Source organism: Rousettus aegyptiacus, unplaced genomic scaffold, assembly GCF_014176215.1.
Source record: "Rousettus aegyptiacus isolate mRouAeg1 unplaced genomic scaffold, mRouAeg1.p scaffold_m13_p_12, whole genome shotgun sequence".
Classification (NCBI taxonomy): Eukaryota; Metazoa; Chordata; class Mammalia; order Chiroptera; family Pteropodidae; genus Rousettus; species Rousettus aegyptiacus.
In genome coordinates this window covers 15679998-15701846 of record NW_023416287.1, presented here as the reverse complement: position 1 = coordinate 15701846, position 21849 = coordinate 15679998, and the positions used below count along the sequence as shown (strand labels likewise).

The following is a 21849-nucleotide window of genomic DNA, read 5'->3' as shown; positions in this document are numbered from 1 at the left end:
ATTGGCATGTTCCTGACACATGATATGTAACTCAGTCTTTCAAAGGTACTCCTGTTACCTCTTCAGAGGCTTTGATGGCTTTGGCTCTGCCAAGATGTGGCCATTTATCTTTCTGCTCAAGAGGCCCTCCAAGCCTCCTCTCCCAGCCCCTGAAAACAAATTATATCAGGAGTTCCCATAACGGACCTAAGCTATATTCCTACTTTTGCTCTCAGGTGCTAGCATTGACTGCAGTGGAATTCCCTGCACTCAGACCAGCCCCACTTTTGTTCCCTACAAGAAGGAGGAACTAAGTGAAAGTCCCATGGGTGGTTGCTAGATTTGTAGCATCCCACAGTAGATTTCTCTGGGCCTTTTTCCCACCTCATGTCCCCAGGGGTTTTCTAAGTACATTTTAGTGCCTTTTTTCTCAGCTTAAAAGCCTGGCCCCAGTGATGGGTACTTAGGGTCAGGTGTTGGTGGAGGGCTTCATCATGGGCTCCCAGAAAGAGGACTCTGAGCAGACTGACTTCGTTAGCCCTTCTTAAACCCTGCATGGCAACAGACCCCCTTGGTATTCTTATATTATACATGAGGGATTTCAATACTTGATTATCTGGGGTAAAAAGAGTTTTCTTTTCTTAAGATCTACCACTCTTGAAAAAGAAGTTCCCGTCATCTTCATCCACCCTTTAAACACTGGATTATTCAGGATAAAAATTCAAGGAGCCACTGGAAAGTTTAACATGGTTATCCCTCTTGTGGATGGGATGATCGTCAGCAGGCGAGCGCTCGGTGAGGTCTTCGCATGTGGCTGGCGGGTTACGTTTTCTTTCTTTTTCTCTCTAACATGTTTACGAACCAAAAGGAATTAGAAATAAGGAAACTGTGGTATTACTTGATAGTTCTCATGTGTAAAAAATGCCATGGTCTCATTAGAAAGGAAGGATATTTTGTCCTATTCTGAACTGCACTTAATCTAGTAAGTATGAGTAGAACTATAATTCACAAACTTCCAGTATTCAGAAATGAAAATAGTTGTTTATAATCCAGGGTAGGAATTGGGTTGTCAGACTAGATTTTGACTCTTTTTTTTTTCTTGTCATTGAGTGTTTCGTCTGACAGTTTTATCTTAGTGGAGCTCTGTCTTTCTGGGGATGGGGAGTTTTGCAAATGGATTGATAATAGTTTGAGTTTGCAGAGAATAGTTCACTTCAGTACTGATAGTTCACCTACCTGACTGGTTATTCACATTGATTTTAAAACCCTCTGTTTTCAAGGTTTTCTGGTGAGGCAGACTGTAATTAATATTTGTAGAAGAAAGAGACTGGAGAGTGACTCCTATAGTCCGCCACATGTCCGCCGGAAACAAAAAATCACCGACATTGTCAACAAGTACCGGAACAAGCAGTTGGAGCCAGAGTTTTATACTTCACTTTTCCAGGAAGTTGGACTCAAGAACTGCAGTTCTTAGACCACTGTGTGTCTAGGAATCTTGAACTCCAGCTTGGGGTTATAATATCAAAGCAAACCAATTTGATAGGTGATCACTGTAAAAATAAAAACAATTCACTCACCAAGAGGTTACTGTTTAATCACCAAAATAGAAGAAACACATTATAAATCCATTTGATAGAAGACTTCCAGCTTTCTAGTGAAAATGGGCTCTCAGACACAATCATATTCCTGCTGGTAATGATGATATACATTTTAGCCATAAACTTTCTTTTAAAAGTAACAATTTTAGTTAAATATAAGCCTTTTGAGGAGAAAGGCTTTTATGCATCTCAGTTAAACACATGCATTGGTAGTTATCAAATTTGGAAATTAGAAGTTGAAGATAGTTTTATACCTCACTTTTTAGGAGGTTGTGTTCAAAATTAAAATCTGTCTCAATCTTCCAGGACATTTAAAGACTCTTATTGATAGCATGGAGGAGAAGGAAAGAAATCTCAACTTTCTGCTCACTTGTAGGTCCATTTGTTATCCAGCTATCCAGCTGACAGGAAAAGAAGAAGAACATAGATAAGCAGCCTGACATTAAAATATTTCATATTTTCTCTCCACATTTCAAAAAATTATTATTCTCATCACTGCACAGACCCTTCTGAAGGCGTCACTTTCCATGTGGCCCAGGAACAGCTCTAAGATGGAGGTATGGCCCTAACCTTTGATGGGTGTACCGATGGAGTTTGTGGAGTTAAAAGTTACAACAGCAGTGATGCCTCCACTCTCCAGGCATTGTCTAGCTCGGTGATATAATGACAGGTTAAACGTTTGTAATTTCTTGGTTATGTAGTAAGAAATGTAAATTAACACCAAGGGTTGAAAATTATTTGGTTTTATCCATTGTCTCTCATTTCAGGACCAAGCAGGAGACTGTAGAGGTTTATGAAGCATTCTGATTTGGGGTTCAGGAAATAGCCTCTCACCACTACTAATTCAGATCTCTCCCAGAGAGTTACTGTATTTGATTTCATCATAATTGACAAATATTAGTGGCTGCCTTCTTGGGTGGCCACTGCTAGAAATGGCTGTTATCATATTTTCTGGATTTTGCCAGCTGAAGGCACAACAAATCCCAGCCTGGGTTTTAGACATACTTCTGTTACCTCGCTGCTACTTTTCTGCCAGGGATAAATGTTTTGAGGTAGCCAGACCCAGAACATCCTTACAAGGATGCCTGTTACAGTGCTAGAGTATACACTGCTCATTTCTCCTGTTCTTATGTGCTTTCTTCTTAGGATTATTTTATGTTAAGAAAATAAGTGACATTTAAAGTCCAAAGAGGAGTGATCACAGTTGTATAAGGGGTGATTTCACACTTGAACTCCGATGTCAATAGATTCTGTAGGTCAGGGCTACAATGGTCTGTTCGATTTGATGTTTTGGTGGTTTAATTAGGGAGTGGGGGATAGTGTGGGACTTAATTCCCTGTGCAGATATTTCTGTACCAGAAGTATGTATTTTGTCATCTGTGAGCAAGAGATGTGGGCATAGCGGCTTTTGGTTTTAAGTTTAATGTACTTTTTTCTTCATGTTTGTTTTAAGCTCAGGTAAAGGTAACCTTCACCTTCTGTGACTCCAGTTTCCATTCAGGGTATAATGTTATTCAGTAATTAATTTTGTTATTAATCTGGGCAATAAATTGATGTTTCCAGTTGGTAGCATGGGAGAGGAGGATGTGTAATAAAGTTTAGCAAGTTCCACCCTAAAAGTGTTTTAGTAGCTCAGCAGGTATAGGTGAGGTTTAACAACTTTCATGGAAATTCCAAATTGATGGTTCAAGAGAAAAATGGGCTCTTGTTTTAGTGGACGTGAATAAAGAAGGCTACAAATCAGTGTGCAACTTATAACATTCCAGAGGTTAAAAATAACTGATATAGGTATATTTCCTCAGTGTAGTTTTTCAAACAAAACTTTGACCTTTGGCTTAGTCTTACATTTCTGCTCAGCCAAATGTACTGTGGTGTGCACGTTGGGGGTAGGCTTCCTGATCCTGTAATTTGCTCTAATTTCTGGCCACTCTGTAATTCGAATGGCTTTGATAAATGGACAACCATGTTGAATGCAGTTTGTGATACGAAAGACTTTATGGTCTCCCAGGGAAGGAGTGATGGATCCAGGACCATGCAGCCCCCAAAGGCTTAAAGCCCCAGTATGTAAGGCACAGACAGAGTATGGGGCATACAGATTTTGGTTCCTTCTACTCAAAATAACATCTGTCTAAAAATGGGAGTGTGGTAAGAACCCTTGAACCTTTCACTAGTATGGGTTTGAGTTCGTGGTCACTGAGTTCATCTGCCTTTGTTGTAAGTCTTTGAGTAGAATAATGGCAGGGGAGCTTATTTAGTCCCTAATAACAGTCATTAGTAGTCCACTTGGTAAGTATGCTAGCATGTGTTGGGGACAAGCTGGGACACTTGGGTCTGTGGTTTAAACAGTTTAGTTGCTACATGTGACAAGTACACCAGGAGGTGACCAAGGCTGGCATTCAGAGACAAGGACAGAGGCAGGTAGTCCCTCATACTCCTTTCTCACATTTGAGGGGCTTCCCTTCTCTCTAGCTGGGAGCCCAAGGACAATGAGCAGGGCTGTTACTATTTTAACCCTTTCCTTGTTCAGCCAACTCTCCCTTTTGTCCAGTGCTTTCTCCTGAGGCCCCCCTCTTGCCTATTGGCCCTTTGGCAGTAATAGTTACATTAGCTAGTTATGGAAGGTTGTACCCCTTCTGCCCTGGTCCCACACATACACACACACACCCATCCACGTCATCCTCCGTGTCCAGGTCCTCTACTTCAAGGCAGGCAATTCTCCTCTGGACTCATTTATAAATACAGAAACCTACATCTTTGGCTAGTAATGTCATGAGGCCTTCATGGGTGGTTACGTCTACATACACTGAGGAAGTATTTGTCAGGCTCTGCAGAATGATTTTTAGAGAGGCAGAGTCTTCAAGAGTTATTTATTTCTACTGGAAGGTGAAACTTTACCCAAATAGGAGTCCGCCTTGCTCAGACATGTTTTGTGGTAGGCGGTAAAAAATGTATCAGAGGTAATTTGACACTCCTGCTGGCAGTAGTTCTCCATTCAGCATTTAAAAAACCCATTCAGGTTATAGCTTCCTAAAAAGAATCAATTTATATGTTTACATGAAACAATGAATTGTGTTATGTGAACTGTTGTAGGGATTTCCATGACAGCCTCTTGTCCTGAGATGGAGAGATTGGAGGTAGTCCACTCGCACAGTGGAATCAGACTGTGGGTTCTCAGTAGCTAAAGAAGCCATGTACTGTATAGTGTTTTTCTCAGTATCAACTCATGTTCTTCAGATGCTTTTCATTTTTTTAACAGTGAGGGAAAAGGTATAATTTGGGATTCCACAGTGCCTTGCATATAGTAGGCGCCCAATAAATATTTGTTGACGAAAACCAGGTTTCCTAAGTCCTTGTCTCTTGCAGTGACCAACAACATCATCTCCTCCGAAGGGCTTGGCGGTTGTAGCTAAAAAATAAGCAGTATCATTATTTGCTTGAAATCATATATACAGTTTGTATGAATTTCGGTATGTTGCCAAGACATGATCTTTTTCTTATTGTATTTTCTGTAAATATTTCTGGCACTGAACTGTAAAGGCGAAATGTAAATACGAAGGTGTCCCCGTGTCCCCTCGCCTCCTGTGTTTCCTCTTCGTTGGTTCGGGAAGAAGGCCCAGAGGCTCGTTTGTATTTATGCCGATCCTTTGTCCAGAAGAAACCCATGGAATATTGAATGTAATACATTTAGTCAATTAAATTTTAAGGAGATTCTTACCTAACGGCGTGTGTGCTTTCGTTTACAGGCCGGGCGTTGGATGCCTGCATGGGTGTTCCTGATTTACTCTCTCCAGGGGCTCTGCTCTGCTCTGGATCCCCTTCATAATTTAGATGTGTGGGTTTTCATCCTGGTTTTATAGAGTTTTCATCAAGTACTTCAAATGTGATGTTAAAAGAAAAGTATTTGTCCCTCTATGCTAGAAGGAGTTTAATTAAAGCACCACCAGCAGAGACCCACCTTACAGAGGTTAGCAGTCGCCAAGGGCTGGCGGGCTCTCTGTGTCCTGGGAACACAGAAATGCCAGTTATACTCTGCCTGCAGAAAGTCTGACTGCTAGGGCTGGCCAGTCAGGGATGGGGGGAGAGGCAGAGGTCGTTGCCGGCCCCTCCCCCACCCCTTTGAGTAGGGTTGGCTGCAGAGGGTTCCATGGGTCCAGTTTGACACTTCAGTTCCTAGATGACAAGTGGAGGGGGGAGGGGGGATGTTGTACCACTTTGGGAAACAGCGATGTGTGCCTTTGCCAAGAGCCAGGCCCTCCAGCCTGGCACTATCTCCAGGTGACATCGGTGTGTGGAAGATGTGCATTCGAACCTTTCCCACCTGTGCTGTCCAGTTCTCTCTGACTCCAGCCCTTCAGGACCCAAGTGCTAAGAAATCACCCCCAACCCCAACGCAGACCACCTAGCTCCTGGTCTTGGCCTCTGGGCCTTGAGTGGCCCACCCACCAGGGCGCTGTGCTGCTTGGAGACGCATTCTAATACCATCTGCCCAGACAGCCTCTTCTGGGAACCTTGGTCATCCCACAGCTGGACTAAGACATGTCTAAACCCACTGGTCCTCTACGCCCCTGCTCTCCCCTCTCCGTTTTTCACTGTGGCTGGCCCTTCTGGGCTGGCGGCTTCCTATGAGGGTTGTTCTACCCCATGACTTCTTTTAGGTCTACCACCCACTTCTTGGCAGCCACCTGGAGCTGGGTCTGCCCAGCTTTCCAACCTGTGCTCCACGAAATGCTGTGATCTCAAAATTAAATCTGCATCAGACTGGTTACCCATTACTGTGTCAAGTCCTGAGCCTCAGTCCCTGTAGGTTCTGACTCGGCAGAGCAGGGCGAGTGTGGAAATCAGTGTGTTTCATAAACATTTGCTAGCCTCCACCCTCCTGCCAGCAGCAGCCGAGGCAGGTGGTCTGAGTACCCTCTTGGAGAATATCGTGCTTCTGCCTTCCGCTCCACAAGCAGCAGCCATTCCTGGTGTGGGCTTCCCACGCTAGTCAGGCTCCCAGCCTGGCCGGAGTTTCCCTCCAGCTCAGGGACTGTTCCAGAGCATCCTTCCTGCCACGGGGCCTGGCACATGGAGGTTTACTAACTACTCTGTGAATGAATGAATGAATGAGTATATGAGTGAATGACAGGTCAGGTGGGAGGAAATAAGAGTGGCATTTGGAATATTCTACCCACTTGGGAGATAGAGGAACAGGGTTAAAGCCTAGAAGCCCCTCACTGAAAACCCTGATGAGAGGTGCCGAGGCGCCCGGATTAAATACACATTTACTGCTATGTGTTAGGAAGTTTTCAGATGGCAGCCCAGTGACCCAGTCTGGCTCAGCAGAATTGTTTGGTTTGGCCAACAATGTCTTAGTGATCAACATTTTTAAATTGGGAGATTTCACATAAATATTCAGGATTTTTTGGCTTTCTTGGAATAAGTCCCGAGAGCTGGCAATAGTGGACTTGCATTTCTCACGTTTCAGTTACTGGCTGGAGCTATGACATCTGCCTGCTTTAGATGCACTAAGCCCATCCAGTTTGCGCAGTCCCCACCACTCCCACAAAGTGTAAATGTGGACACATGTCGCCAAATTTTGGAACCAGGGACCTGGCTGGCTCCTGGAGGAATCTGAGACCTTAAATCTTTGAATATCCACCTGGGAGTAATGTTTATTCCAGCACTATTGGAAGCTTGGTGAGGTAAGATTTATTTTCATCCTGCAAGAGGATCAGGGAGGTAGCCGGTGAACTCAATAGCATCTTAGCAGGGAGTCAAACCCACGCCTACCTGTCTGGAAGCCTCAGCATTTGTTCTCACTGCTCTGGCTCCTGACCGTTCACCCAAAACAGCTCTCCCTTCGCCTGAAGGACACTCTGACTTCCTTGTTACGTCACCAGCTCAGTCACAATTGGACTGAGAGCAGAGCATGGCCCAGCCCACCAGGTCCCCAGGGCAGCCCTGCCAGCCCAGCCCAGGCTGGCCCAGCTTAGCCACATATGCACCATGAAGTACCCTCTGGTGCCGCTGGTGAACGACCTCACGTTTTCTTTCCTGGTTTTCTGGCTCTGCTTGCCTGTGGCCTTGCTGCTGTTCTTGTTGATCGTCTGGTTTCGCTTCTTACTTAGCCAAGGTGAGCTTGCCCAGGTGGGGCCCTAATCCTGGATCTGGGCATGGGGTCCAGAAACTACAGCAGAGAAAGGGGCTTGCTTCGGGCATTTTCATTGCTGACTCAGAGTTTACAGGTCGTAACCTGAAAGAGAAAAGGACTGACCTGCTAGTTTAGAGTTTCTTAACCTGGAATCCAAGAATGAGTCCCCAGGTTTGACTAGGAGGCAATATGTTATGTGTGCGCATCTGTTCTAGGGTCACTGCTAGCACATAAGGTCTTCAATGCTAGCAGTGGCCCTTGGAAAGAGGTGGCCCCTTTGGGTAGATGAATTAGTAAAACATGCCCTTCCTGTGAATGCAGCCAGGGCACAAAGCTCAGTGAGCAGGGAATGGTCTGGATTTCAGTCCTCACCCCCTCAGCTCAGTACTTTTATACAATAAACGACTTGTACAGTGGGGTATGGCAGCCTTGGGTATTTGTCAGAGGTCCAGTGACACTGTTTTCTGCCCAGACCATGCATCAGAGAGGATCTGGGTTTCTCTGAGACATAGGATCACTGATAAGCTCAGCACGCCACCAAGAAAAGCAGGAGGCGGGGCATAGCTGGCCAAGACGGAAGCTGGGGACTGCTGGGCAGGAGTGCAGCCCGGCCGGCCACACGGCACAATGACACTCTGTCAGGTGTCAGGCGTCCTGTCTCCCTGGGCCTCTTCCTAGGGACTGCTTGACCTCCCACCTGCTCCTCAGCCCCATAACCTTTGGCCAACTGGGCAGCGAGGGCACTGAGTGTGCCACCACCTCTGGTCAGATAGCATTGAGACAGGATAAGCAATTCACTCCCTAACCTGCCCCATGACCTCAGATGTGGGGGGCTAGTCATGATGGAGTTATTAGCAGTTCCTAGGAGACCTTCCAGGAAATGTTTGTTTAAAGTTGTGATCTCATTCTCAGGATGAACCACAACACTGACTGAGGGCTACATCTCAGGCATCAGGCTGGTGGCCGGTGGAGGTCAGAGCACTTATCTGTATAGTGGTTATAAAAGCTGTCTGTCTGGGGTCTAAAAGATGTGGGCCCAGATTTCAGCCTTGCCCCTTAGCAGTTCATAATAACAGATAACCATTTTTGAACACTGCGTACTAGGCTTTGTGCTAAACATTTGATGTGTGTCACTTCATTTAGTCCTTGGGGTAACCCTGTGAAGTAATGTTTATTGTACAATTGAGGAAACTGGCTTGGAGAGGAGAAGCAACCTACCCAAAGTCATACACCTGTGAAACACTTAAGAGTGCTGATCGTCTGGTGTCAAATCCTGGCTCTGCCACCTACCAGCTGTGTGGCTTTGGGCATGTATTCTCAGAGCCTTAGTTTTCTTATCTATAAAATGGAGATAATAATGGTCCCTACTTCTGGGGCCGTGGAGAGATGCACATCAAAGGCAGGGCACACAGTATATGCACACACGGCACATAGTAGGTGCTTGTAGGCTAAGAAGTAATCCAGTCAATGTTGATTTTGTCGAGGTAGGAGGAAGTATACAAGTGGCTTCGGATGGCTTCTCTGCAAGTGGGGTCACTTTAAGGTCTAAGGAACTAGTCTCCAGTAATTCGTTCTCCTCAGAGGCTCTGCTCTAAAGCCATCCACCCCCTGCCCTGCCCCACCCTTTCTCACACTTTCTCCTGAGTGGCTGTTTCCCCACTGATGCCTCATGTGGCACTAAGAAATAAGCCCTTTTATTAATTTTGCAACGAGCAGAAACTGTCCTGAAAGTGAGGTTAGCGGCCCTCCCTCAGGGAGCCTGTCTTCTTGGAACTCTCTGTATCATTGCATCTGTTTTGTCCTTGTGCCAGGAACTGGCCCAAACCCCAGGGTCCAGGGCTTGCAACACCCTGCCTAGCCTGTGGTTTCCTAGTCTGCTATGCATCTCCTTATTGGAGTCACTTTGGCCTGAAAACTAGGATGAAAAGCAGACAAGAGTAGCTCTGATTCTGCCTCCCCACCCCTGCCTGGCCTGCTCGTCAGGGCAGATTCTGGGCCCAGGAAGCAGAGGGTTGACCAGCAGGTGCCATGTGGCCCTCAAGGACACGATTTCCCAAGCTGAGCGGGGAGCAAGTGGAGAGGAAGAGGGAGCTGCCTGGTGAGACCGGCACTAAGGCAAGGAGAGACTGTGGGCAGTTGAGCCCTGGGGAAGCTGGCCATGGGGACAACAGAAGTCCTTAGCCATCACGGGGGGGAGGGGAGGAGGAAGCCACACATGCCCTTCAAGGAGAGTATGTGCTGCCAAGGATATTTCCTTCGCAATTTGAAAGGAAATTGCAGAAAGAAGAAAGAAATTCTCCAAAGAAATGGATTTTAGGGCTGAAACAGAAGTAGGCACCATAGGCCATGCCCACCCCTCATGCTGGTCCTCGGAATGAGTTGTTAATTTTGAAGCTCTCTTTGAGTTCCCAGGCTTCAAACAGGTGCACCCAACAGAACTTCCCAGGACTGTGGAGCGAGAGGCAGGTTTGAGTTCAGCACAACCACTTCCTGGTGGCAAGCCCAGACGTCCCCTTCCTGAGCCTTTTTCATTATATAACTCAAATAACACCAGTCATTGCCTCAGGAAGTTAAGAGAATTAAATAAGCAAATTCATGTAAGACACTTAGCACATAGTATGTGTCGGAAAATAATCACGATGTCTAAAGAACAACAGTCACTCCAGACCATTGCACTGATTTTTAACTCATAATAACCACCAACATCGTTGAACACTTGTTTTACATGTCTTACTTCAGTTAGCCCTCATCATAGAATAGGCTACTATTATGCCCATCCTATAGATGAGGACATTGGGCCTCAGCCTCATCTGTCTGTCTCCTGTTCTTGGTCTGCAATCTGAGAGCTCTCTTCAGCCTCCATTACTTCTCTGCAACCAGTGAAACAAGTAGACGTCGTAAGAAAAATACTGATCTCCCCTCCCCCTCTCCTTCTCACCTTGCCTTCCCAAGGTAAGCCATGTTAGCAAGTTCATGCACCTGTTTAATGGTGCACATAGGTTTTGCCCCCCAAATTAAAAACAAAACAAAACAAAAAAATGAGGGAGGTGCTATTTTTCTAAAAAAAACAAAAACAAAAACAAAAAGGGATTCTACCATACACCTTTCTCTGCAACTTGCTTGTAATACATCAGACATCTTTCAAGGGGAAAGATACAGACCAAATGCAGTTGTTTCAACAGCTTCGTGACACATGCCATCTGGTGGTAGTCTGCCATACTTCAGCCATCCGACCTCTCCCGATGTGGACGTGCATGCACGTGGTTTCCAGAGTGTTTTATTGCTTGTGTGTGTTTTGCCACAAAATAGTGCTGAAATGGAAATCATCATACATACAGACTTAGATATTTGTTAATAAATGGACTGGTGGACAAATGGACGGTTTGTGTCTCCTCGGTGCCCTGTTCCTGGACCACATTCAATACAGGTAGGTCATTTGCTCACCTCTAGGGTCCTTCTCTGTTTTGTAGGTGGATATGGCCACTTTCTGAGTCTCAGGACAACCTTTTTTTTTTTTTTATCCCTGGTCACATTCAATGCTATGAAATTTTTCTGAGATCTCAGAGCTGTCCCATATGTCATGACTGCTTTGGTCCCCTGGCCTCAGACAAGGCTTCAAGGATGCCCAGACCTGGCAGAGGACTTCTTTTGGGTCAGGGTAGGAGACAGGATGTGACCACCCAAGGGGCCTTGTCTCATACCTCCACAGATTCAGAGGAAAATGACTCAGATTTATGCTTTGATTGGGAGCCCTGGAGCAAAGGCCCAGCCAAGTTTCACTGGGACAAGACACGCCATAACCAAAAGGAGGAGAGGCCGGCCTGGTGAGCCTGTTCTGCCAGGTGAGGCCCTTCAGAGAGGTGGGGTTAGAGGGGCAAGGGGAGCCTCAGAACCTGCCCACAGCCTTGGGCAGCCATGTGGCGAGCCAGCTCCCTTCACCATATTGGAGAGCTTGCCACCTCCGCCATGTCAGAGAAGCTTCTGCCCCATTGTGTGGGAGACCTGTTTGTGCCACGTTAGAGGTCCAGCCACCTCTGCCATGAAGAATTTCCTTGCAAAGATCCCCCTACCTTTTACTTCTTGGCCTCACCTCCCACAGCTCTCCTCAGGGACTTGGCACTAACTGTTCCCGCTGCCTGGAACCCTTCTCCCCTAGACGTCCACTAGTGCACTCCCTCACCTCTGGGCTTTTGCTCAAATTCGCTTTTCCAGCAGGGTCCCCCTGACCTCCCGCTAACATAGCCATCTCTCCCCGGCTCCACGACCCCCTTACTATGCTCTCCTTTTGTCAGAGATAAAGCACTGATCACTTCCTGACATGCTCGATAATCAATGTGTCCAAAGCCCCCACAGCAATGCCTGACACACAGTGGGGACGCAATAGATATTTGTAGAAAGAATGACATGATGACAATGATTAATAATAATAGTAATAATAGCTAATACTCATTGGGTGCTTACTAGGTACCAGGACCTGTGCTATGCATTTATTTCCCTTCCACAAGCTCATTTATGAAATCCTACAAAGAGGATGTGACTTTTACCTCCATTTTACAAATGAGAGTGCAGAATGGCAGTGCAGTTAAGTAATTTGCCCAAAATGACAGAGCTCCAGTGCTCGTTGCACACGTAAGAGACCTCATCCATTCTAATGGGTCAAATGCCATCTCTATGCAATGACCTCCAATGTGTGTATCTTGCTCTAATCTTTCCTCTGAGTTCTATTATCTACCTGACACCTTTTCATGGCTAGGATGGGATTTTATTATTATTATTATTATTCCTTTTGCTGCCCATCAGAGCAAGACACAACGCATGATCTTCTGCCAGCTTTTCTTCATCTCCATGAACAGCATTACCATCAATGGGTCTAGTTGTTTGAGCCACACATCTGGGAGTCAGTCTCATGCCTTTCTTTTTCTTCCACTCCACATCCAGTCCCACCCCATTCTCCATCTCTCCACGTCCACTTCTCTCTGTTCCCAGAGCCACCGCAGCCTGTCCTAAGTCGGCTCTATCAACATGTCACTAAGTCCCTACTCTGGATCACGGCTTGCAGCCTCTGCCCCTTCCTGTCTGGAGGAAGTAGGTGGAGGCGAGAAGCAGGGACCCTCACTCACCCTCAGCTACAGTGATTCTTAGCCTTTCCAGGTCGTGACCTGGACAGCAAAGGGCCTTTTCCCCAAACACACACATACGCATGCACTCAGAGTTTTGTGTGCAGGGCTGGCCTCATGGGGTGTGACTTGTGTGCTCCCACAATTCCACCTAAGGAAGGCTCGTGCTTGGTGCAATGCTCTGCTGACGCTGTCTTGAAATTTTTAACAAGGGGCCCCACATATGATGTGTCCTGTCTTGTTTGTGTACAGTTAGTGGGGTTAAAAAAGGAGCGATTTGAACTCTGCTTGGGAACTCTGTCCCATTTATGCAGAGCCTTTCCTACCCCCGTGTTGTATCTGTTCTTCTCTTACTCTCATTTCATTGTCCTCCCTACACCCAGCCTGCCATTTGTTCCCAGCCTGGTTTTCCTGGAGTCAGCTGGGCGTCGGCAATGGCCGAAGCGGATGGGAGAGACTTGCCGGGGAGGAAAGAGGATTTTGGCAAATGAAGTCTTTCCCTCAGACCCTCACCTCGTCTCCTCCACCCATGGACCCGCGAATGCCTCCAGAGGACCCAGCTGTTCTCCATTACAGACGACTCCCCAAGCCCTAGTCTGTGAAGATGGTATAAGCAGGTGCACGGGGAGTAGCTGGCCAATGGAACTCAGAGGAGGTCCTAGGGCAGGGCTGGTCCATAATAAAGAAAGCGGGGGATTCTGATGCTCAGGAGACTCCTGACAAATGTGCTGTGCCTGGCCAAGTCCATTCATTCAACAGGCCTCGGAGCCCAGGCCTAGTCCCAGCACCAACCTGAGCCATCCCAACTCCCTTGGGACCCCTGACCCTCCTTGCCATCTGTTCAAAGGGCTAGGCAGTCGATCTTGCTGATTTTAAACTCTCCTTGATTAGCCCTCAGATTGATTTTAGTAACATATTGATTTTATAAATAATCTGAAGAGTGCCTACCATATACACCTAGTTATGCTAAGACCACAGTATTTAATGAGCACTTACTGTGTCCTTGGGCTCTTTTCTGTGTGCTTGACACTCATTATCATTTTTAACCATCACAGGATTCTATGAGGTAGGGGCTTTGGTTATACCTGTTTTGCAGATGGGGAAACCAAGGCACAGAGTAGTCAACCAAATGGCCAATTCACAATGGTCGAATTGAGATTTGGACCTAAGCCCTATGACTCCAGGGTTGGAGTGTTGTGCGGAGACCTGGGGCAGGCACTTTGAAGAAGCCCCAATCTGTCCATTCACCCCCATGGCTACCCAGAGGCACCCAGGGCTGGAGAAGGGGACGGGCCCTCTGGGTATTACCGGGTATCACCTTCATCCCCTTTTTCTCTCACCCCCACATCCCGCTAGCCACCACAAGGTGTTTAAAATGTCCAAAGGAGAGAGAAGGAGCCCGAATTATTAGCTGGCCCCCCAGACTTTGGTCTCCTTGGCTCTGCTTTTCCTGTTCTGTTAGTCTGATTGCTTCATCCAACGTGTCTCTCCCCTGCTTAAAGCCCTCCGTGGCTCCCCATGTCTCCAGGATCAAGTCTGAGTTCCTTGTGGGGTGAGAGAGCCACCCTTTGGGATCCGAGCCCCACTGAGTGTGCTGGACCAGGTTTCTGTTCTTACCAACAAGGCTGCAGCGAATGCCCTTGAACTTATTCTTTTGTATACAAGTGTCCTTCTATCTACGAGATAAATCCCGAAGGGCGAAATTGTTGCATGCAAGATCTACCCATTTACATTCTGCAGATATTGCCAAGTTGTCTTACCAAAAGGTGACACTGAGAGTATAGAGAAAAGTGCCTGATTTTCCAAGCCTTTGGCCCACGGTACACCCCCTAACACACACACACACACACACACACACACACACACACACACACACACCTTTCTCTACATATGCTTTGTTTTGGTTGATGAGCTTTTTTCCCCCAGCATTGAATAAACACTTTTGGTAACAAACCTCCCTATGGCCAAAGCTTCTCCCTGGCTTTGTCTCGCATTTTCTCTAACCACCTTGCTCCGCGGAGTCCCATGAACAGCTCAGTTGGCCACTGTCCCCACTGTGCTGTCAAGGGCTGTCAGGCATTGTCCAGCCTCCGCGTTGACCTAGAAAATCCAGGTGAGTCCCCCCCCACACACACACACACAGTCCCCAAGCACTCTGGAGGAGCCAGAGGAGCCTCCAGGGGGAGCTCCGCCGCTGCGGGAGAGTGAGCACAGCTAGGCTCTGCAGCTCTCGGCGGGGCCTGCACCTGGAAGCACCTGTGGCAGATGGCAGGGGAGACAGCTCCTCAGGGCCCCTGGCAGGCAAGCAGCTCTGGATGGCGGTGGGGGCCATGCGGAGATGCCCTCCTGCTTTGAGTGGGGGGCTGAGGCCCTGGGCCTCTGAGGGCGTGGCTGGGGGCCCCTTCCTGGCCTTTTGTCCTGTTAGACAGGAGATGTGCGTGTGCGTACATGTGTGTCTGATAAACACACGCCGTGATTCTCTAGTGCTGGGCTCCCCGAGAGACATCACCCCCATATAGCAGCCATGGCCATGTGCCTGCCACTGTGCTAAGTGCTTCCCACATGTCATCTTATTTGATCTTCGCAACAGTCTTGTGAGGTGGGTCATGGTTCCGTTTTTAGGTAAGGAAACTGAGGGTCATAGAGGTTAAGTAACTTTCTCCAAGTCGCACAGCCTGGAAGCAGCCTATTTTTCTGACTCTTCACTGAGATGTGTTTCTCAAGATCCATACACTGTCCCTGGCTCTTCCTGGACTGGATCCACGCAGCTTCAGGTCGTGGTGTTGATGTTTGCAGCAAACACAAGTAAACTGGGAACAATGCACGTCTCCGCAGCCCCACGGGCTCAGGGAGCTGGGAGGCCCGTCGCCGAGGCCCGATGGGGGCGCGCTGCCGGGACTGTCAGAGTCGCAGGAACCGTCTGATGGTCTGTGGAGCTCCCTCCCGTCGTGACCCATCTCCAAGGCCTGCCACAGCTCCAGGGGCCGCAAGTCCAGAGCCGGGGTGCTGGCGGGGTCAGGCCCCCTCACAGCCCGCAGGGAGGAAACCTTCCTTCCTCGCCGCCTCCAGCTGCCCTGACTGCGGCTGCGCCGCGCCCATCTCTGCCCGCATCCTCACAGGCCTGCTCCCTGCGCGTCACATCGCCGCCTCTCTGCACGTGTCTATCTCGGCCCGAATTTCCCTTTTATTTACGGGCTGGTCACTGGATTAGGGCCCACCCTAAAGGGGGCATTTTAACTTGATAACCTGTCCAGATTCTGTTTCCAAATGAAGGTCATATTCTGAGGCTCCAGGGGGTCAGGACTTGGCACGTATAATCCCGGCGGGACACAGTTCACCCCCTCGCCCTCTGTCTGTGAGGACCGAATGCAGTAACACATGTAAAGCTCTGAACACAGCACTCCGTAAATCGTATCCATAAGAAAAGTGCCTGGAAATAGGTGCCCACTGCACATCGTGTGCCAGGCAGAGTTTCGGTGCTCGGCACGTATTAGCCCACTGAATCCTCACAACCACTGAAACGACCAGGAAGCCGGGACTCAGAGAAGTTAAGGCATTAGCATGAAGTCACACAGCCTAAGTGTCAAAACCAAGGATCAAACCCCAGGCCTATAGGAGGCTCCACTACGTCACCCAGGGTATGATAACACTGCAGTGGGGAGTGGGACCTGCTTGGAGGGACAGAAAGGCTGGGTCTGAGGGGCATGGACTGTTCTTGACAGCGAGTGGGTGGGCTGGCGCTCAGGCTGCCCGGGGAGGTGCTGGCAGGCCTCCAGGGTGCAGGGCCGCCAGCTCTGAGTCACTCTGTTGTGATCTAACCGGCCTGGCCGATACTCCAGGGCTGGGACCGGGCCGGCTGGGGCTGAGGAATGTTGCCCAGAGAGTGGACACACTTCACTTCGTTCTCAGCACACACGGCTCTCCAGGAAGCCAAGAGGCAGAGCTTCCTTAAAGAAGCTCGAAAGGCCGAGGCTACTCTCTCTTTCTCTCTCCCTTCCAAGGGTTCCCTACACCTAAGAGAAGTCATAAGATCTTCTGTTCAGGTACTAACGTGTTGACACACTCAAGCATCTATTTATTCATTCACTCATTTACTTATCCACCCATTTACCTAATGGCTCCCTCATTCATTCATTCATTCACTCACTCATGCTCACATATTCACTCTTCCACCTATCCATCTATCATTTATCCATTTTTCATTCATTTATTCTCCATCTATCCATCCATCCATCCATCCATCCATCCTTTATTAAGCACTTACCACGTTTTCCACATGAAGCAACTCATTCCTTCCAAAGTACTTTTCCACCCACTCTTATTGCTACTTCAACTTGCATGTTGGGAGGGAAGGCCTGTGTACCAATGGGACCCTCAGATACTTGGCCTTCGGGCGGTGTGGTTCCCAAGTCTCCCCCTCAGGAGGAGGCTTGGGAAACGCGGACGGTCAGTCACCTGCACAGCCTTAGTCTGCATGTAAGAGCCAGTGACGGGCTGCTGAGACTTGGGGCCCCCGCGGGCCGTTTGTCCTGTGGGCCCCTTCCCACATTCTGATGCCAGGACTGTGCATAGTCCTGGGCGCTGTGTCTCTAGGGGGACATCGGTTATTGGGCTCCTGTGGACCTGTGCCCCTCCTCAAGGAACACCGTGGGGCTGCTCATCTTAGTGCAAAGGCAAATACGCTGCCTGGGAGGGCCACTGACACCTAGAGCCTTAGACTAGGGCTGGCTGGGCCAGGGCAATTCAGAGGAGACCACGACATTCTGTCCCAGCCAGAAAACAGTGTAGAGACTCCTGACCCAGAACGGATATAGAAATAGGACACAAGCTAAGGAAGCCAGGAGGAACATCCCTTCCTCATTCCTGCTCCTTCACATTCCAGGCTACAAGTCGGTTCCCAGGGAGGCCCTTCCCGACCCCCGGCCACTCCCATTTCCTGCTCCCTTAGCTTCGTTCCTCCCTCCCCACACTTGCTCTGCCTTTTTTACGCTCTCTAAACACTCCTGCTGGCTTGCTTTTCTGTTTCCTGGCAAGTGTCACCATCCTCATTTTACCGAGGAGGAAGCCAAGGCTCAGAGAAGGCGGGAGACCTGTTCAAAGGCACAGAGGGTGTGGCCAAGCCAAGGCGAAGACCCGGAGGAAGCCAAGGCTCAGAGAAGGCGGGAGACCTGTTCAAAGGCACAGAGGGTGTGGCCAAGCCAAGGCGAAGACCCCTGGGTAATAGATTGTTTTTTCCATCCAACTAGGTATTTTATTAATGTAGTTTTATTTAAAATCGGTTGTCTGTAGATAATAATAATGGCAATACAAATCTTATTTCATGACAGTTTTTTAAAGGTGCTGCTATTTCTGCTTTACCTCAGTGGAGGCGGGTGGGCAGGGCTCAGGGGTGTGTGTGTGTGTGTGTGTGTGTGTGTGTGTGTGTGTGTGTGTGTGTGTGTGTGTGTATGTCTGCTTGCAGGTGGCCCTGGCTGAGCCAGCCCTGCCAGGGAGGAGGTTGGACATCTTCTGTCCCAATGTGGGGGTGTCTGGGAACTGGGCGTGCCACAGAGGCCCAGCAGCCTTCCTCTTTCTCGAACTGTCGACTGAGTCAGCCCCACAGCAACAGCAGTGCAGCGGCTGGCCTGGCTGCTGCGAGGGTTCCAGCCCATGGCGGAGCCTGCCCTTCTCCCTGCCGCCCAGATGAAGAGGCTGGCCCCGGTGTCGCTGGCCTCACCATGTCCCCGGATCCCACGGGCCCGCATCGCCAGGCGGCCGGGGTGCTGCGCCTGGCGCTGGACTGACCTGGGCTGCAGGTATGGAGTCACAGGAGGGGGATGGGAGAGGTTTGGGCTATTGGTGTCTTAGAGCCAAGGCGGAGGAATGAGGCGACCAAGCTGAGGACCTACTATGTGCCAGGGGTCCATGTCATCTCAGTCTTCACAACGCCCCTGTGAGGCAACGTTCCCTTCCCATCCTACAGAAGAGGAAATGTAAGCTCTGAGAGGTCAAGCAAACCAGCTGCCAGGTGAGGGAGGTGTGTTTCAAACCTTGGTCCATGGGACCCCAAACCCAGACCCTTCCTGGGCCACAACACTGCCCTGGCCTCCTGCCGTTGGCCTCCTCCAGGGGTCACTGATTTGGGGATTCTTAGAAATGCGAGTGACCCGTATTATATGCTGTTTACCCTTCTCCCAGATATAGAGAGTATTAGGGACCCTGGGGTTTATTTGGGGTTTGGGATTCAGGACCTTAAGCTATGGAGCTTCAGCCGGGTCGGCGTGGCTGTGTGGCCACTTGGGCTGACAACTGCGTCACTCCCCTGCCTCGCTCAGCCTGCCTCTGACAGCCAGGCCGGAATTTTTAAAAAAGTCATTTCTCCCCGTATATGATTTCAGCATATTACAATATGATTGTTACAGACACTTAAATGGTGCAAAAGGCTCTATGCCTATTCTCCCAAACTTACTGTTAAAGTTTTGGCATATACCGGAGGGGAATTTTTTTGACGTGTAGAATAATACTTGTGTAGTTCCACACGAATAGGATCGTGCCACCCGTGTGCTTCCAGGCGTCCTTTGATCCCCTTAATTAGTGTCATGGACATCAGTAATATAAAGATCTAACCCGTTCATTTTAACGGCCTCCCAGAATCCAGCTTTATGGATGTCCTTTGGTTAATTTGAACCAATCGATGTCCTAGCTAATGGGCAATTAGACTGGTTCCAATATTTAACAATTCTAAGCAATCCTTCAACGAACGTCTTTGGGGATTTGTGTGGGCAAAAGTCATTTCTGGAAGGGTAATGGCGGGTTTAAAAGAAAGAATTAGAATTATGAGAGATCCTCCCCAGTCACCCTCCAAAAATGTTCCAGCTCAGCACACGCCTACAGCAGGGAACCTCCCTTTGTCCCACTCATTTCCACCCAGGACCTGAGGGCCGACCGTGGCCTGTATGTGGAGAGCAGATTCGGGGAGTAGGAAATCCTGATCCTAGAATAACTGAGCCCACAGAGCTCCCTGATGCGGGCACAATTTCTAGACCCAGGGAAGAGGTGGTGAGCTTGGGGAGATCATTTCATTCACAGAGTATATTCACTGGGCTCCTATGCATGGCAGGGCCAGGCCAAAATTACTCAGGATGTGTGATTTTATTGAGAATTGCTTTTAATAAGCCAAAGACATGACTGTTTATCTCTATCTATCTATCTATCTATCTATCTATCTATCTATCATCTATCTATCATCTATCACCTATCTATTTATCTATCTATCCATCCATCCATCCATCCACCCACCCACCTATCCATCTACCTACCTACCTACCTATCATGGCTGTTCCCCTGACCTTAATCTCATGGTTCCTTGTGATCCCCGAGGCATTAAGTTCACTATAAGAGCACCTGACACATTGAATGTGCTCAATACTTACTGGATGAATTTCGTTGCATTCCCTTTTTTACTTCAAACAGAATGAAACGAACAAAACTAACACTCTTACTTCCAGAAGTTTTTCAAACTCCAGAGTTCTGTAAATCTTTTATTTAAATTTAATCTTTATTATAATTTTGAGTATCGAAAAACTACTCAAAAGACATCACATACCTAAAGTGATCTTAATAAGCCAAATACTTATTTTGTCCATCAAAATTATATAAATTGTATGATCTGTAAATGCTTTAAATTAAACTTATAAAAGAGTTTACAGTAATATCATTGTTCTCTCTTTTGTTTATTGAGAAGAGATTCCAATGGCAAAAAAAAAAAAAAAATGTGAAAACCACTTCCCTGAGACAGGGCTGGTTTGTCTGCTCCAGGCCAGTGCTTTCGTGTATCGGTTCACAAAGTCACTAGGTCAGTTCTCCCTACCCTCTAGTTCGTTCATCTCACCGGTCACTCACTTGTGACTCATTTATTTATTCAACAAATTCCAGTGGGACTGTAAGCTCCCAGACGCCAGGCCAAATCTGTTTTTGCTCACCTGTGTATCTCTGGCACCCAGTGCACTGCAGGTGCTCATGAAATAGTTGTTCAATGAATGAAATGCTCACTGTCTGTACGTGATGTCCCATGATGGGTACGGGGGCATGAGGATGAATATGATCCTCCCAGCCCTTGGGATGTCCACAGGTTGGTCCAGGAGGAAGACTTTGGACTGACCCACTACAATAGGATACACTAAATGTTGATTAGAAAGACCTGAAGAGGGGGACTTGAGTCAACGTTGTCATCAAATAGAATTTCCCATAAAGTGAATGGGATATGGAGTTTGAGGTCTGTGTGGACTGATTCTTAAAATCTCAGCCTTGAGCTGATCCTTAATGGCCCAAGCATAGCAAGATGACTCTGTAGGGATTACCTCCACCCTTGCTTCTCAATAGAAATATATTTCCTGTTAATTTATGAGTAAAAAATAGCAACCGATATCCACTTCACCTTTCTGCCTCCAACCCACAACAATAGTAATTGTGAGCAGTTCAGTATAAATCCTACAAGATTTTATGCTTCATAAATATATATTTACATAAATGCATATGGAAAATCTAATATGATCCAATTCATGCATATAACACTTATATACCTGGAGCGTTTTGTATTTGACCTTTTCCATGTGATAATATCTCTTCATGGAAATACAGAGAGATTAGTTGCAGAAGGACAGCCTACATTGCTCTCTTTCAAGGCTACATGGTATTCATTTTATGACTAAACTACTTTTGTTAACTAGCTTCCTATAATGGACTTTTAGGTTCTCTCTCTCTCTCTCTCTCTTTCTCTCTCTCTCTCTCTCTCTCTCTCTCTCCCCCTAAGTGGAGGCCAGCTTTTGTTTTCTTTTGTTCTTGACTCTCTTGACTGGATATGATAGCTCTTTTTAGTCTTCGCAAATTGTATTTTGTTTAAACTCATCTTTCTTTTATTATTAGTGCAGTTGGACATCTTTTCACATGCTGAGTGTCTGATAGACCACAGAGGCAAAATGGGTCTTCCTAGACCCATTTGAGTCTAGCTCAACAGTCAGAATCCCTTAATCAATAATGGGTT

At 47.7% G+C, this 21849-nt stretch overlaps 3 protein-coding genes across 10 annotated transcripts in view; all 3 read left to right on the top strand.

Annotated features, from left to right (window-relative positions):
• Nucleotides 1-5291, top strand: part of RALGAPB (Ral GTPase activating protein non-catalytic subunit beta) — a 77527-nt gene extending 72236 nt beyond the window's left edge. For all 3 annotated transcript variants that reach the window (XM_016148276.2, XM_016148275.2, XM_036229418.1), the window contains 2 exons: nucleotides 626-774; nucleotides 1260-5291. In XM_016148276.2, the coding sequence (XP_016003762.2) occupies nucleotides 626-774; nucleotides 1260-1453 (343 nt within the window). In that variant the 3' untranslated portion in view covers nucleotides 1454-5291. The remainder of the gene's footprint in view (nucleotides 1-625; nucleotides 775-1259) is intronic.
• Nucleotides 5292-5414: 123 nt separating this feature from the next.
• ADIG (adipogenin) lies at nucleotides 5415-14947 on the top strand. Its single transcript, XM_016148277.2, has 3 exons — nucleotides 5415-7692; nucleotides 11420-11552; nucleotides 13211-14947. The coding sequence occupies exons 1-2, from the start codon at nucleotides 7566-7568 to the stop codon at nucleotides 11536-11538; spliced, it is 246 nt and encodes an 81-aa protein (XP_016003763.1). The 5' UTR covers nucleotides 5415-7565; the 3' UTR covers nucleotides 11539-11552; nucleotides 13211-14947.
• Nucleotides 14948-17844: 2897 nt separating this feature from the next.
• The window catches only part of ARHGAP40 (Rho GTPase activating protein 40), a 34798-nt gene continuing 30793 nt past the window's right edge, over nucleotides 17845-21849 (top strand). For 4 of the 6 annotated variants that reach the window (XM_016148266.2, XM_016148272.2, XM_016148271.2 and 1 more), the window contains exons 1-2: nucleotides 17990-18044; nucleotides 18289-18622. In XM_016148266.2, the coding sequence (XP_016003752.2) occupies nucleotides 18477-18622 (146 nt within the window). In that variant the 5' untranslated portion in view covers nucleotides 17990-18044; nucleotides 18289-18476. Of the gene's footprint in view, nucleotides 17898-17975; nucleotides 18045-18288; nucleotides 18623-21849 lie in introns of those variants that run through there. The other 2 variants (XM_036229417.1, XM_016148267.2) reach the window with 2 other exon arrangements.

Excerpts from the sequence above, each read along its gene's own strand:
- ADIG (XM_016148277.2), top strand. The coding sequence starts at position 7,566 with ATGAAGTACCCTCTGGTGCCGCTGGTGAACGACCTCACGTTTTCTTTC. Across the intron at positions 7,693-11,419 it reads TCGCTTCTTACTTAGCCAAG|ATTCAGAGGAAAATGACTCA; the intron begins GTGAGCTTGCCC and ends ATACCTCCACAG.